The sequence below is a fragment of the Brachionichthys hirsutus genome, chromosome 1 (genome assembly GCF_040956055.1).
Source record: "Brachionichthys hirsutus isolate HB-005 chromosome 1, CSIRO-AGI_Bhir_v1, whole genome shotgun sequence".
NCBI lineage: Eukaryota > Metazoa > Chordata > Actinopteri > Lophiiformes > Brachionichthyidae > Brachionichthys > Brachionichthys hirsutus.
This window is the reverse complement of record NC_090897.1, coordinates 1,122,268-1,139,023: the sequence shown is the minus strand read 5'-3', so window position 1 is coordinate 1,139,023 and position 16,756 is coordinate 1,122,268. Positions and strand designations below refer to the sequence as shown.

The 16,756-nt window shown below is 52.8% G+C and overlaps 1 protein-coding gene across 1 annotated transcript in view; it reads right to left on the bottom strand.

Moving 5' to 3' along the window:
• LOC137895187 (serine/threonine-protein kinase BRSK2-like) overlaps positions 1-16,421 on the bottom strand; it is a 24,670-nt gene extending 8,249 nt beyond the window's left edge. Inside the window, exons 1-19 of the mRNA XM_068740676.1 lie at positions 16,167-16,421; positions 15,947-15,953; positions 14,494-14,588; positions 13,013-13,098; positions 11,914-12,054; positions 10,422-10,538; positions 9,395-9,428; positions 9,186-9,254; positions 8,872-9,018; positions 8,730-8,761; positions 7,940-8,104; positions 7,711-7,808; positions 7,443-7,593; positions 5,779-5,839; positions 3,645-4,302; positions 3,315-3,363; positions 3,115-3,238; positions 2,824-3,004; positions 2,658-2,750 (exon numbers count right to left, since the gene is read on the bottom strand). Of these exons, the coding sequence (XP_068596777.1) occupies positions 2,658-2,750; positions 2,824-3,004; positions 3,115-3,238; positions 3,315-3,363; positions 3,645-4,302; positions 5,779-5,839; positions 7,443-7,593; positions 7,711-7,808; positions 7,940-8,104; positions 8,730-8,761; positions 8,872-9,018; positions 9,186-9,254; positions 9,395-9,428; positions 10,422-10,538; positions 11,914-12,054; positions 13,013-13,098; positions 14,494-14,588; positions 15,947-15,953; positions 16,167-16,421 (2,563 nt within the window). The remainder of the gene's footprint in view (positions 1-2,657; positions 2,751-2,823; positions 3,005-3,114; positions 3,239-3,314; positions 3,364-3,644; positions 4,303-5,778; positions 5,840-7,442; positions 7,594-7,710; positions 7,809-7,939; positions 8,105-8,729; positions 8,762-8,871; positions 9,019-9,185; positions 9,255-9,394; positions 9,429-10,421; positions 10,539-11,913; positions 12,055-13,012; positions 13,099-14,493; positions 14,589-15,946; positions 15,954-16,166) is intronic.
• Between the last annotated feature and the right edge of the window lie 335 nt (positions 16,422-16,756).

The following is a 16,756-nucleotide window of genomic DNA, read 5'->3' as shown; positions in this document are numbered from 1 at the left end:
ATTGTGAACCAGACTTTATCCGATCAATCGGTCGGCTGATCAATCCAATTTTCTTGGGAAGTCGAAACAAATGTTTTTCGTTTCAGCCAATATGAAACGTTGCTGCTTCTCATCTTCTATTTTCATTAAACTAGGTTCGATCTTCGGACACTCATAATTTGTAAATACATAAAACCCTGAATATGACAGCATGGTCGGCAGGTAATTGAAATAAAACGTTAGCGCTAGCCGGTTTTGTGAATTTGCGTTCGGTTCTGTCGTGTTTCTTCCTTTTCGCAGCTCGCTCTCTCACGTTAGTGCAAACGCGTTTTAGTGAACGGCCCCCAGGGCCTCGGCGGGGTGTGTTAAAAGCCAGAGTTAGGGTGCTTTGCTGGGGGGTCCCGGTCACTCTGGGTCTTACCACGCTTGGAGGGCTTACTGGGCCAGCAGGCGGGCCGCTGTGGGTCGTCTGAGAGCAGAGGACAGTGTCAGAACCACCGCCTCCACAAGGCCCAGAGCTTCATCATCGGTCAGCTGACATCTAGCATCACGGCACAGAACAAACGCACCCCTCCAGATGGGCAAAGAGACACCGTCAGTGAAGGTTCAGCTCCTCCCAAGCTGGATTCAAAACTCAAAGTCCGGTCTTTCAAAGTTCTGCCTCAGAAATGCCTGAAAATCAGACACAGACTGATTTGAGAGATGAAAACCCATCCTGAAGGTCCATCCCGTAGGTCTGTCCCGTAGGTCCGTCCCAAAAGTCTGTCCTGTAGGTCTGTCCTGTAGGTCTGTCCTGTAGGTCTGTCCCGTAGGTCCGTCCCAAAAGTCTGTCCTGTAGGTCTGTCCTGTAGGTCTGTCCCGTAGGTCCGTCCCAAAAGTCTGTCCTGTAGGTCTCTTGTGTTAATATAGTTGATATATTCAGGTTCGGGGCAGTCCGTTTCCTGGCAGGCTACATAGTGGCCTCAGTAAACGAGAGACCAAACGTGGCTGGCTCTGATTCTCACTGGCCAGCAGTGAGAATCGACGAGCCTCAGACGGAGGAGCTGAACATTCACTGACCGACGCTGATGCTAAGATGAAGAGCTTGTTGCGACACTCAGACATGCAGATCCCACAAACAACCTGGGTTCTCAAAGACACCCTTTAGAGATCATGCGTTTGCGTTCATTCAGTCCACCAGGTGGCGCTAGAGTAAAGCTGATGGCAAGAAGCAGGTGTCATGAAAGGCAGGCCAGAACACAGAGACACACAGCCAGTGAACCCAATGAGGCGGGTTCACTGGCTGATAACTGTTCCCATGTGTGGCAGCGATGGGCCAGACTGGTTCTACTGGTTCAGGTGTGACGGTTCTGGTTCTGAGCTGAATCTGAGACTCCCAGTTTGGTCCCCTCCCAGTAACAAGTGGCTCCCAAAAGCAAAAAGACCACAAGCAAGCAGAGTAGAAGGGGGGGGGACGTCTTTACATCCCCGTCTATAAGGCCGACTCCACCGTACACTCACCGTCACTGTATACCATTAACTGTTTCCTGTTTACCACCGACCGTTTCCTGTTCATCATTGACTGTTTCCTGTTCATCACTGACTGTTTCCTGTTTACCACTGACCGTTTCCTGTTCATCATTGACTATTTCCTGTTTATCACTAACCGTTTCCTGTTTACCACTAACTGTTTCCTGTTCATCATTGACTGTTTCCTGTTTACCACTAACTGTTTCCTGTTCAGCATTAACTGTTTCCTGTTTACCACTGACCGTTTCCTGTTCATCATTGACTATTTCCTGTTTACCACTAACTGTTTCCTGTTCAGCATTGACTGTTTCCTGTTCCTCATTGACTATTTCCTGTTTACTACTAGCTGTTCCCTGTTTATCACAAACTGTTTCCTGTTTACCAATAACTGTTTCCTGTTTATCAATAACTGTTTCCTGTTCATCATTGACTATTTCCTGTTTACTACTAGCTGTTTCCTGTTTATCACTAGCTGTTTCCTGTTTATCACTAACTGTTTCCTGTTTATCAATAACTGTTTCCTGCATACCAAAGGCCGTTTCCTGTCAGCTGTTTATTATTATCACTTTGCCATTAACCGTTGATGATTTAAACAGCGCAAAGTAATGAAAGAGGCGGAGCTTACATATTCTGACATTATAAACAGCATAAAATAGTTGGAGGCGGAGCTAACACCCAAATTCTTCCTGCTTATTTGAGCCCAAAGTCTTAACACAAACTATAATCAACACACTGAAGTGATGTCATCGGTTCACATTGGAGATGATGTGGGTCAAAGGGCAGCAGTGGTTGCTGTAGTTACGCCGCTTTACCACCAGAGGGCGCCATTATCAAGTAAATAACCACAGACAACAAGGGAGCGTGAACAACAAACAAAACGACCACACACACGACTGGAGAACACACTCACACCTTCTTTTCTTCCATATGTTTACAATCTATCGGCAGCCTGATCGGCCAATCACAGTCAAGCGTTCGTTTTTAAGTGATAACGGACGGTTTGTCTTCGGAGGGCTGTCCTCGCCCTGTGTGTGCGCGGCAGCATGCACGCGGTGAGGCTGGCCATGGCTGCGCTGGGGGGGGTGGGGCCGGGAAGCCAGGAGGGGAGGCCGTGAGGACGTGGAGGAGGGGGGGACGGGGGGGACGGGGGGGACGGGGGGGACACCTACCGGGTATCTGCGGCTGGACGCCGGGCTGGTCGTTGGAGCTCAGCAGCTGGGTCTGGATCGTCTCCACCACACGCTTGAAACGACGGCTGGGACCTGAAGGAGACACGGGTTCAGGTGAAAGGGGAGGGGCTTCTGTCTCCTCAGTTCGAACACGCGATGCGTTTACCTGAGAGCAGCGTGAAGGTGACGGAGTAGATGCCGTTGTCCTTGGTGGCGCCGGTGCTCTCCGTGAAGGTGATGTCCACCTGGAACCTGACCGGCTTCTGGAAGACCGCGGGACCGGCCGACGACTTGTACTCGGCCCGGAAGCTGGTCTGAGACACGACGCTGTGGCTCAGGCTGGGAATCTGGGAGGCGGGTCAGAAAGCGGAAGTCCCGTTCTGAGATAAAACGGGACAGGCCCCGCCCCCCCCTCCACGGGCACACGGGGGGGAGCAGCGAGGAAGAGGAGACTCACGGAGAGGAAGGCGTGGACGACGTCGGCTTTGATGGAGCTCAGGGGTCTGTCTCTGACGACGATGAAGATCTGCTCCTCCTTCTCCAGGTTGATGAAGTTTCCGAACCACGACTTCTTCGCCAGCCTGCGGAAAAGAGACGCAGCGACATCACGACGGCGTCCGCTCCGATGATGTCACGGTCGCCCGGGGAGTTACTCACTCTGGAGACGAGTCTGGGGTGAGACTGGACAAGTCCTCCTGGGTGGGAACTGGAAGTAAAAAGATCAAAGGTCACACGGAGCCTGATCACGAAGGTCATTGGTTCTGGTCACAAGTGAAGGGTCCGGTTCAGCCCGACACGAAGACCAGCTGTGAGCAGAGGCCCCTTTCAAGTGAAGGTCCCCGGTCAGCCCTGGTCTCAGATCTGATCTGGTCTAAGGTCCGATCTGGTTCCCGGTCAGCCCTGATCTGAGGTCCGATTTGATTTGATGGAGACACGGCGGAGACACGGACCGTCCCACCTTGAGCTGAAACCCCTGATCAAACGCACCTTGCATTTTCCGGCGGTGGAACCGCGGCGAGCCCAGGAAGCTGTTCTTGATGGAGTTGAGGCGTGTCCTCCAGGGCATGCCCCCGATGGAGGGGCTGGGCGGCGGCGTCGGGCTGGGCGTCCCGGTGGGGCTGTCCTTAGGCGTGTGCACCGGGGTGCCTTTAGGGGTGGGGAGGGGGCTCCCTCTAGGGGAGGGGTGGGGGGTCACCTGCATGACGGGGACAGATTTGCCGTTGTGGTCAGGGTGCAGGTGGCGGCGGCGGCGGGGCGACAAAGTAGGAACAGGTGAGAGCGGGATGGAGAGTTTGGGGGGGACGGTGAGGGGAGGGTGGCGCCTCACCCGCGGGCTATTGGGTATGCAAGGAGCCAGAGGCTGGCTGGGGGTCGAGGGCTCGGATTTGGGCGTGGGGGGCGTCTGGGCCGTGTTGGGAAGCGGGTTGGATCTGGTGGTCTGCAGGGGCTTCTCCAGCACTCGGGGCTTGGCGGGGAGGGTTTGCGTGCGGGGGTGTATGAGGGGGGAGCCCATCTTTGGCTGGTAGGCGTTGGGTGTGCGTGGCCCCGCCCCGTTAAGGCGGACCTCTGGGGAGTGGGTGGGGCTGCAGTTGGGGGACTGACAAAAATCTGGGGACTGGGGTGGGATGAAAAACCGGCGGCCGGGCTGCGATTGGTTCATGCAACCATTAGACGTCAGCCAATGAGAGACCAGAGGAGGTTCATTCCGATAACGAAACACAGCAGGAAATACAAAAAAAAAAAAAAAGGGAGAGCAGCAGATGGGTGGAGCAGGCAGGAGGAGGTGAGAGTGCAAGAAAGAAAGAAAGGAGAACATGCGATTAGCAGAGTGATTGGCCAATCAGGAGGCAGCAGCATGTCGGGATGCGCCGAGATCAAACAGCCGGACCAAAGCCACCACCTGGTTCCTACGGTAACAGACGTGCTAGGCACACTCAGGAGCCTATAGTGTCTCTATAATAAAATAAAATGTCATCTCTGTCACACGGTGGTTGATCTCGTCCTCTGATTGGCTGACTCGCCGCGGCCGTTAGCGTTCATACTGAAAGCAGGTGAAGGAGCTGCAAAGCTAACAGGCTTAGCTTTAGCCTCGGCGCATGCACAGTCCTGATGCAAAACGCCGTGAATGAATGAGCAGATCCCTGATTGGTCAGAGCAGTGTGATGTCACTGCTGTCTCGTTCTTTCTTCACGCGATGAAGAAATAAACAAAATAGAGACCGAGATTAAAAATGATCGTCGGTATTTTTAACTTTGTCTGATATTTAATCGTTTTTTATATTCTATGTTTCCCGTGACGGGACGCCCTGAATTCAAGAAGCGAAAGACGGACGGACGGATTCCGTCAGTCCAACGAACCTTTCTGGAGCTTACAAGAGCATGAGACTAGTTAAAGACACCTGAAGAAGAAGAGACTAGTTAAAGACACCTGAAGAAGAAGAGACTAGTTAAAGACACCTGAAGAAGATGAGACTAGTTTAAAACACCCGAAGAAGAATAAACTAGTTTAAAACACCTGAAGAAGATGAGACTAGTTTAAAACACCCGAAGAAGAATAAACTAGTTTAAAACACCTGAAGAAGATGAGACTAGTTAAAAACACCCAAAGAAGAGACTAGTTTAAGAACAGCTGAAGAAGATGAGACTAGTTTGAGAACAGCTGATAGCGACCACAGAACAACCCGCCGTCGCTGCAGCAGCTTTCTGTCTCGGTTACGCTTGGACTCTTCTCGTCCTCCGTCCCGCTCACATAGCGGGGCGGAGACACAGGCACCCCCTACAGGAAGCTGAAATAATTACTTATCCAGCTTTTTATTTGAGGACATTGACGGTTGAGCAAAGTGTCTGTTTTTTGTATAAAGTCGTCTCTGACAGCCGATAATTAACAAAAGAACCTTAAAGATTAATGTTAAATCTGGATTTGATCACACGCCGAGTTCACGTCCTCATTTTTCCTCTTCTGCTTTCAGAATTCGGAACCCCCGGACTCGGACCGGGACCGGGATCTGGCCTTCATTCAGGATGGCCCGTCGGCCCGGGCTGATGGCGAGCTGAGTGAATGCATCTGTGAGGGCAGCCGCTGAGGTGCATCATGGGAAACCACGAGAAGGACAGAGACTTACCCGGGGACTGCTGAGAGGACTGGTGGACAGGCCGGAGCACGCGCCGCTGATCGACCGCGATCTGCACGAACACAAAGTCTGATCAGTACCGGCACACGCACACGCACACGCACACACACACAACCAAACCTGTTTGCGTGTCTGTCTGAACAATCCAGCAGCAGACTGAAGGCTCCGATTCATTCGTCAGACCAGCTGGTCATGTTAGCTTAGCGCTATTAGCACATGGTTTACAGTCTGAGGACGCGCTAACGTTCGTCCAGTACGGTCGCTAATCTCAGCACAAGCTGCGCCGCCATCATGGCCGACGGACTGCGGCCCGAGGTCGGCAGAAAGTTAACCCGACTGAGTGACGGACGGACATCGGGAAACGAATCCGCCGCCGCCGCCACCTCAACGGTGGCCATTTTGCTTCTGGTTTGAAAAGCCCGCTCAGAACACGAGTGAAACGGGTGAAACAGTATCCCAGAAGGTTTAAAGACAAAAGACTGAAACGTGGAAATGGAACATTTAACGGAAAGATGTTTCTGTGTGGTTTTATTTTACATGAAATAAACCTAAAACAAGAACAAGAAGAAGAAGAAGAAGAAGAAGAAGACGGCCGCTTTAAAACCTCCGGAGAACAAGAGCGTCAGGAGGACAAACCTCTAACTGCAGTTACGGACATAATTGATGTCTGGCGTCTTCTTTTCCATTTTTTTGTTCTGAATCATTAACTTCGCTCGTCCCCCTCCTCTTCGTTCTCGGCTTCTCGTGATGCGTTCGCAGACGGTGGGATTTAATCGCCCGTGGACTATTTGTCTTGTTTGGAGGTGAAAAATGAAAACGGCGCATCGTAATTAAAGTTGTTTGAAGACGTGCGAAGGAGGCGCGACTCCTTTTGTCTCCCTCCGTCTGGCGGCCGTCTCCGTTATTGTTGCCTCCTTGTCTCGTCTCGGTAACAAGGCCAGGACGAAGCGGTCCCACCTGTGCCGGGCCAGAACTTCGTCTTCCTCCGGGCTGTAAATACGTGGGCAAACGGTTCCCCCAATTCCGGGTCAGTCCAACAGGAACGCTCCTAATGAGCCGATGGGAGTCGACACCCCCCCCCCAGGGCTGAGGGAGACATTTCAAAAGGAGTGTGTGCTGGAAAAAAGAACAGAACCCCCTCAGCAGAACCGGCCCGTCTGATGTCGCTGCGTTTTTAAATCTACACAACTCAGAAATCACAAAACGTCCGACCCGGGTACCGGAACCGCCTCGTAGCGGTTTCCCTCCGGGTCTGCAGAACCACGTTCCAGTTAGGGGGTCGCCTCCCGTATCCTCCTCCTCCCATCTGCATCCGTGAACCTCCTCACTCGTCTTCCTCGTCTCCTCTTCCTGTCCTCGGCATCCTTTCCTACATGCGTCTGAACCGTCCTTCCAGCTCAGCTTCCTGCCCCCCCCCCCCCCAAAAACGATTACCCCATGGTTGACGGTTGATGATGAGACGTTTAATGACGTGACAGTGTCTCCCAAGCAGGACAACCAAATGGCTCTGAAACGAAGACGCGTTAGCGTTTGTGAAATCCAAGCTTTTACTGAACCGGGTTTAAACCCACTAACGGGCGACGACCACCATCGATAACACGCCCCCTCCTGGCGGGCCCGTGCGTCACGCTCACCGACGCGTGTGCAGCTCCTACCTCTGACCGTGGGCCGCCATGTCCATGGCCCGTCTCACCGGGACGGGGGACCCTCCATCGGTGACGCTCAACACCTCCATGGACTTCCTCTCCGGGCGCCGCTTACCGTGACGGCTCAGCATGGGCGAGTCCACGCGCTTCCTGGGAGGGTCTGCTGAGCGAGGCCAGGGGTCAAAGGTCAATGAGAGATTTAAAGTAACGCCACGTAGCACGTTAGCATGCGGACTCGCTAACACAAGGGGAATGTCGCTGCAGGGTTCTGGCTTACCAATCTCGCTGCGTGGCGGCAGATTCTGGTCCTCGTGGCTCGGGTACCGCTCCTTACGGTCCAGCAACAGGAAGTAGATCATCTTCTCCTGGTTATCGCTGCAGACAGAAGACATCAGCTGAGCGGACGGTAGCCCCATCATCCGATGACATATCAAGCTGTCCTTCCACCCCGTTTAATCTGCCTCCCCTGTGCCTCCGTGGTCTCGTGGCTCCTCCTCCCCACTCACTCCTCAGACAGCAGGTCTTTGCTCAGCTTGTCCTTGTCTCTGAAGCAGCCCAGGGAGTGCATGCTCTCCAGGACGTCGGGGTCGATCTCCTCCGCCGCAGCCAGCATCCTGACGGACACCTTCCTCGGGACCGGCTGCTCGGGCTCGGGCTCGTTCTTTCCGGCTCTGCAACGAGACAAAGAGTCTCAGACTGAGGTTCAACACCTCGTCATGAACGCATGAATCTACTGAAGGGAGGGAGGCAGACGACAGACTATGAACAGACTATGAACAGACTATAAACAGACTATAAACAGACTATAAACAGACTATAAACAGACTATAAACAGACTATGAACAGACTATGAACAGACTATGAACCGACTATGAACAGACTATGAACCGACTATGAACCGACTATGAACCGACTATGAACCGACTATGAACCGACTATGAACAGACTATGAACAGACTATAAACAGACTATAAACAGACTATAAACAGACTATAAACAGACTATAAACAGACTATGAACCGACTATGAACAGACTATGAACAGACTATGAACCGACTACGAACCGACTACGAACAGACTATAAACAGACTATGAACAGACTATGAACGGCTATGAACGGCTATGAACAGACTATGAACCGACTATGAACAGACTACGAACCGACTATGAACCGACTATGAACAAACTACGAACAGACTATGAATGGGCTATGAGTGCGACTGTGGTAAGACAGTATGAATAACTGTACGCTATGTAAAGTACATGCAGTACTACAGGAGGGCTGGGACTACTTACAGGTACCACGAATGCTTCTGGATCTGCTCTAACTGTAACAGAAATACATCAATGACTCTTTAACAGACAATAAAAACAAAGATATGTAAAAGCATCAGCGACATATCTGCATGTCCATCTGGGGCTCCGTGAACCATCTCACCGTCAGCCTCTTGGCGGCGTCCACTTCAATCATGCCACGCAGGAGGTTCTGACAGTCCGGAGGGATGAAGTGAGGCATGTGGAAGACGCCCAGCTTTACTTTCTCCAAAAGATTCCTCAGGTTGTCGTCATCGAAAGGAAGCGCCCCCTGGAGGAGGAGAGCAGGTTGAAGAACGTGAGGCGTTAAAACAGAACCATCTGAGGAACCGGGCCGTATCACCACAGAACACTCTGATCATCAGGCCTGAAACGGGCCGCTCTGGACCAGGTCAGAGAGGTGGGGGCTGGTCTTCGGGGTGCGTTCCATTCACTCACCACTAGCAGTGCGAACAGGATGACGCCGCAGCTCCAGGCGTCAGCTTTCCTCCCGTCATACTTCTCCCCCTGGGGAGACACACACAGGTGAGACAACCTCAGTGAGACCGACCTCACCTGCTGAGGTCACGCAGTCGTTTTCAAACACATGTTTTTTTTTGGGGGGGGGGGGGGGTTATCACCGCATGGAAGAAACGGAGAACTCTTACCCTGATGACCTCCGGGCAGGCGTAGTGAGGTGATCTGGAAGACAGGCAAAGAGGCGACAGTTACACAACACACACACACACACACACACACAGCTGCTGTGACATCACACCACCGAGGGTCTCTGGAAACAGCACGTTCATTGTGCTGCGGCTTTCCGTTACGTAAGCGGCTCCAGTGATGACGTTCCTCAATTAATCACGCACCAAGGCTCTGCTGCTCCGAGGCTCCGGTCTACCCCCCTCTGTCCCATATCCTGCCCCACATCTGAGGCTGTTCCATCCACTAATAGCACCCCCCCCCCCCCTCCCAAAAGAAATGGAAAAAAGGAAAGGAAAAACCAGATCGAGAATCTCCTCAAAATGTAATCAGCAATCTTGGGAAATAAAATGCTGCCTATGTGTTGTCGTTAGCTGCAGATGTGTTGTTGTTAGCTGCAGATGTGCTAATGTTAGCTGCAGATGCGCTAATGTTAGCTGCAGATGTGCTAATGTTAGCTGCAGATGTGTTGTTGTTAGCTGCAGATGTGTTGTTGTTAGCTGCAGATGTGCTAATGTTAGCTGCAGATGTGCTAATGTTAGCTGCAGATGTGCTAATGTTAGCTGCAGATGCGCTAATATTAGCTGCAGATGTGTTGTTGTTAGCTGCAGATGTGCTAATGTTAGCTGCAGATGTGCTAATGTTAGCTGCAGATGCGCTAATGTTAGCTGCAGATGTGTTGTTGTTAGCTGCAGATGTGTTGTCAGCTGCAGATGTGCTAATGTTAGCTGCAGCAGACTTGGCTCTCTGCTGTGGAGGACTGCAGGAGGAAGAGGAGGGTGAAGATGAGGCCACACCCAGAACACCTGAACCATGGGAGCAGAATAAACTCACTCCTCCGCCCAAAGCACGGCGACGGGCTGCAGACGGGCGCCGGTTAGAGACCGCTGTTCGCTAGCGGTCTCTACGGAAACGAATGACAGCCTATAAACCAGCTCCCATGCGTAATGCTAAGCTAGCACCAGCAGCTCCTAGAGGTGGACGACTCACCCACAGCTGGTCTCCAGCAGACTGTCCCCGACCTGCAGAGACGCCATGCCGAAGTCTGCTATCCTGATGTTGTTCTTCTCGTCCAGCAACAAGTTCTCAGGCTTTAGATCTCTGTGGCTGGAGGACAGGACAGAATCATCCTTAGCATGAACGTTAGCAGCTGGAGACGGAGAAGCCGTTTAATGATCAGCGTAATGATCCGCGAAGGACGACCTCCAACGTGATTGTGTTTACGATAAGATAACGAATCACAGGATCACTTGATCCCGATCAATCTCTGCTAGTTATTGATGAATGAACATCCAGAAGAGGAAAAGACAGCAGGTTAGCGCTCTGCTATTGGACTACAGATATGACATCATCATTTAGCCTGTTAGCAGGGTGCTATCTTCAAAGTGACTTCACCTTGCTACTGCTACATCACACGTCACATTAGTGAATGCAAACCAAACCCAGCCCACCCACCTAAACCCAGCCCACTCACCTAAACCCAGCCCACTCACCCACCTAAACCCAGCCCACCCACCTAAACCCAGCCCACTCACCTAAACCCAGCCCACTCACCTAAACCCAGCCCACCCACCTAAGCCCAACCCACCCACCTAAACCCAGCCCACCCACCTAAACCCAGCCCACTCACCCACCTAAACCCAGCCCACTCACCCACCTAAACCCAGCCCACTCACCTAAACCCAGCCCACTCACCCACCTAAACCCAGCCCACCCACCTAAACCCAGCCCACTCACCTAAACCCAGCCCACTCACCCACCTAAACCCAGCCCACCCACCTAAACCCAGCCCACTCACCTAAACCCAGCCCACCCACCCACCTAAACCCAGCCCACTCACCTAAACCCAGCCCACTCACCTAAACCCAACCCACCCACCTAAACCCAGCCCACTCACCCACCTAAGCCCAACCCACCCACCTAAACCCAGCCCACTCACCCACCTAAACCCAGCCCACCCACCTAAACCCAGCCCACTCACCTAAACCCAGCCCACCCACCTAAACCCAGCCCACTCACCTAAACCCAGCCCACTCACGCACCCAAACCCAGCCCACTCACCTAAGCCCAGCCCACTCACTCACCTAAACCCAGCCCACCCACCTAAGCCCAGCCCACTCACCGAAGCCCAACCCACCCAAACCCAGCCCACTCACCTAAACCCAGCCCACTCACCTAAGCCCAACCCACCCAAACCCAGCCCAACCCACCCACCTAAGCCCAACCCACTCACCCACCTAAACCCAGCCCACCTCCCTAAACCCAACCCACCCACCTAAGCCCAGCCCAGTCACCTAAGCCCAACCCACCCAAACCACCCACCTAAGCCCAACCCACTCACCCACCCAAACCCATCCCACTCACCCACCTAAACCCAGCCCACTCGCCTAAGCCCAACCCACCTAAACCCAGCCCACTCACCCAAACCCAGCCCACTCGCTCACGCGATAGACACTGAATGGTGATATCTCAGGAAACCCACCAGATGGAGTGGCTGTGGCAGAAGTCCAGCGCTGAGATGATCTGTCTGAAGAACTTCCTGGCCTCTTTGGGCGTCAACCGGCCCTTTTTCACCAAGTAGTCGAACAGCTCGCCTCCGGACACGTGCTCCAGCACCAGGTACCTGCAGAGGACGGGGGGCCAGAAGTCCTCTGAGACAAGTAGAACCAGCGCTACCGCTAGCAGGATGCTTTAGCAGTAGTATTCTGTGTGGGGCGCAGGACCGCTAAGCTAACCAGAACACAGGATCCATAATCCTGCCTGGTCAGACGTTAGCCTCCTGACTCAGGTGTGAGTCACATGACCAAGGGGAGTGACTGGGGAGGGGCGTGAGGTTTACGTAGCCGCTAATCCCGCTGTGTCCTGTCTGACCTCCTCCTTCTTTGAGTTAGCGGCTAACTGCTGCTAGCTGCCGTTAGCGTCTTGTGTCCCGCTGCTTGGGATATGTCGCAGCGCTTTAGAGGCGACGGTTCGTCTTTGTTGACGCTCTCCTACGTTGTTCACGTTGTTTGTTTCCGGTTGTTCGAGCTCTTTTTTTTTTTTCCTGGATTACGTCCTTGCTGCCGTTTTCCCGCTCAGCCTGGAACCTCGCTGATGGAGAGCGGATGCATTTGGGAAACCCGAGCCGCGTTTGGTTCTATCGATCCCCTGCCTTCATTCGTCCCGCAGACGTCTCCGATCTGGGCCGCAGCTCGTCTTCCTCTCGGACTGATTGATTAGCAGGTCGAGGGATCCGTCGGAGCGTTTGCCTGTCAGACGTCTTTAAATTAAAATGTGTTTATTGTGATGTGTGTGAGGGAACTGCATCCGGGATGAACATCCGCCCATGTCCTGCACCATCTGCTGCAGAACGTGATCAATGATTGATTGATTGATTGATTGATCTAGATTAAAGTTTCTCATAGATGAAATGGATTCATTTGGGAGTTACATTTATCTTCTAAAGTTCCTGATCTGGATCCTGTAGAAAACCAATACCTATCAGACTAATAATGAGAGCCGCATGCTAGGGGCGGGGCCTGATTAGGGTCAGCCTATCAGGATGACGGCGGAGGTAGAACCGCTCAAGGCAGCGTACTTACAGGTATTTCTTATTTTCGTAGACGTCGTGCAGCTTTAGAACATGGGGGTGCTCGATGAGCTTCAGGATGGCGATCTCCCGCTCCACCTGGACAGAAACGGAGACAACCTGAGGGGGCGTCGCCTTCCGTCAGATCAAACACAGGTAACAAGAAGGCGGGAAGACGCCGCTGACGCGCTATCAGCGTTAGCTCGGCTCCGTTTCCACACGTCCGGACAGAATCGACTCAGACTGACCCTCAGCTGATCCAGCCGATTGATTTCAGATCTCCACCAGCCAATCCTCACCCTCGGACCACAACCATCCGTGTCCCGACCTGGACACGTTGAGACGGCGGCAGACATGCATCCAGACCCGCGTCCTTCCTGCATGAGCAGCACCGCCGACATTTACCGGGCTCGATTACAACCAATATGGTTCTTTAATGTGCAGTAATCAAGAAGGGGGGGGGGGGGGGGGCTGGCCCGCTGGGAATGGCCTCCTGCTCGGGGCCCCGTTCCAGGCTCCTCCCCGTTTCCAGCTGCGTTGATGTCATTAAAAAGGCATTTAAATATCAGCTTTCATCACGTCATGCATGAAGCACCATGATGGAAGAGCATCCGAGTTAATCGCTGCTCCAGAACCAGAACCAGAACCACATTTTGCTTCCTGGTTTCGGCTGGTCCCCCCTCGGGATGCAGAGCAGGAAGACGATCCAGATGCTAAATGCTGGACCCCGACCCGGTTCTAAGCACTGATGCAGCGACTCCAGCGTTTTATAATCGACGCTCTTCATGAATTATTCGCGTCTTCGCTGTTGTTCTGCGTCGACGCTGCGTCTATTGATCCACGTGTCTTTGCTAAGCTACTTCCACGCCCTTTTAAGTCGTCCCTCGGGGGACAAATGAGTCGATCGACGATTCGAAATCGAAGCTGTAATTTATGAAGTTTGTTTATTTATTGTAATTAAGCACGTCTGGATTAAAAACTCAGGATCTGTGAGTGAAACAGGAACACGTGCGCGTGCTTCATCCTAGCCGCTAACGCTAGCAGCATCCGCCTGGCTTCCATTGGCCGCAGTGTGACACCCGGACGTCAGGCGAGGCGGCGCCAATGCCTGCAGGAAAATGTCAGGATGTTCATCTCACCAGGACTCGGGTCTCCAGCAGGAAGCTCGTCCACGGCTGGACGCATGAAAGGCTGTCCATTATCACACGGCGGCGGCGGCGGCTGCTAATGACGCTAACACACGAGAGAACACATCCTTTCCCCGATGCCACCACCTCCAGCAGAAAGCCGAAGAACTGACCCGAGTCCGACGGGAACGTTCGGAATCCTTTGTGACCCTTCACAGACCGCCGGGGAAACACGTCTCAGATAATCTGATGGTCAATCCGGACCTCAAAAGGTTCTGCTTTCACCTCCGACCGACATAAAAGACACGTCCGGTGTGGACCCTAACCCTAACCCAGGATCAGAGGGAGACCAGAACCAGCGTCTTACCTTCATGAGCACGGACTCGCTCAGCTTCTCTCTGTTGACGATCTTGACGGCGACCTTCTGACACGTGACGCAGTGAACGCCCAGCTTCACCAGACCTGGAACACAAGCACCAAAACCAGGTTCACACGACTGAGATCCCCATCTGGGTCAGGGTCTGCGGAGTCTCGACTGGGACGCGATCGATCCTGCTGTCAGCAGCTCACGAAGACCAGTAGAACCCAGTACAGACCAGCACAATGCTTTAAAGACCGGTAGAACCCAGTACAGACCAGCACAATGCTTTAAAGACCGGTAGAACCTAGTACAGACCAGCACAATGCTTTAAAGACCAGTAGAACCCAGAACAGACCAGCACAATGCTTTAAAGACCGGTAGAACCTAGTACAGACCAGCACAATGCTTTAAAGACCAGTAGAACCCAGTACAGACCAGCACAATGCTTTAAAGACCGGTAGAACCCAGTACAGACCAGCACAATGCTTTAAAGACCGGTAGAACCCAGAACAGACCAGCACAATGCTTTAAAGACCAGTAGAACCCAGTACGGACCAGCACAATGCTTTAAAGACCAGTAGAACCCAGTACGGACCAGCACAATGCTTTAAAGACCAGTAGAACCCAGTACAGACCAGCACAATGCTTTAAAGACCGGTAGAACCCAGTACGGACCAGCACAATGCTTTAAAGACCGGTAGAACCCAGTACAGACCAGCACAATGCTTTAAAGACCGGTAGAACCCAGTACAGACCAGCACAATGCTTTAAAGACCAGTAGAACCCAGAACAGACCAGCACAATGCTTTAAAGACCAGTAGAACCCAGAACAGACCAGCACAATGCTTTAAAGACCAGTAGAACCCAGAACAGACCAGCACAATGCTTTAAAGACCAGTAGAACCCAGTACAGACCAGCACAATGCTTTAGAGACCGGTAGAACCCAGAACAGACCAGCACAATGCTTTAAAGACCAGTAGAACCCAGTACAGACCAGCACAATGCTTTAAAGACCAGTAGAACCCAGTACAGACCAGCACAATGCTTTAGAGACCGGTAGAACCCAGAACAGACCAGCACAATGCTTTAAAGACCAGTAGAACCCAGTACAGACCAGTGCATTCCAGGAAAATAAATATCGGGTCAGTCTCGCTCCTGGAAAGTCAAGTAAAGGTTCTGGAACCTACAACCCTGGAGAAGAAGACCCGATTTAAAAGAACAGAACCAAAGATGGGGGAGGAGGAAGGGGCGGAGCTCTCTGACAGCATCAGGACCAAAGATGAAAGGGGACATGAAGTTCAGTCAAGACCAGAACTGGGACAGGACGGGGATTGACACCCCCCAGGCCCTGGATGAACCAGACGCTGATCCAATCAGTGTTGAGCAGAAGACAGAGCAGTGATCGGCTCAGAAATCTACCCAGCAACAAATGATGGAGCCAGTCTGGCATCCAATCACCTCCGGACTGGAGTTACGGATTTAAGGGTTCACGTGAATCAAGGTGTGCCTCCCCTCCATCCCCTCCTCCATCCCCCTCCTCCGTCTCCTCCATCCCCTCCTCCATCCTTTTCCTCCATCCCCCTCCTCGCCCTTCCTGCTCCTCTGAAAACCTGGTTCCATTTGAATCTATTGAAAATCATTTCCTCCTCCTCCTGCTCCTGCTAAAGCTCTCCTCTACCAGAGGTATCTGCTCCTCCTGCTCCTTCAGGGTCTCCTTAAACAGGATGTGCCAAACATCGGAGAAAGGAGGAGTTCTGCTTCCTGTCCAGCCTTGGCTCTCCTGGCCTGGACAGGTACAGGTCGACTCCTCCTCCTCCTCCTCCTCCTCCTCCTCCTCCTCTCTACGCTTCCTGTGGTGTGGTGTCTCCTGACTCGACTCGCCCGTCAGACCGCTGCTGTTAATGAGCCCCGGTGTCTCCTCCCCCTCCCCCATCAGCACACACACACACACGCACACACACACACACACACCCTGGGGGGGGCTGGAGTCACCTGCCGTTTTACATTCATCTCTAGAAGATCACTAGTATCTGGACGCCTCCACCAGCGCCTCCGTGGATCAGCGAGCTGAGCCAGCATCCTGCTGCCATGACCCAATTCCATGTCTGGCAAATCCTGCACTCTGATTGGCTGAGAAACAACACGGGAGAGGGGGAGGAGGAGGAGGAGGAGGAGGAGGAGGAGGAGGAGGAAGAGGACTTTCCTGTTAACAGATAAAGTCTGGAGAGAGAGTTCATCATCATGATCCGCTAACGCATCACAATCCAA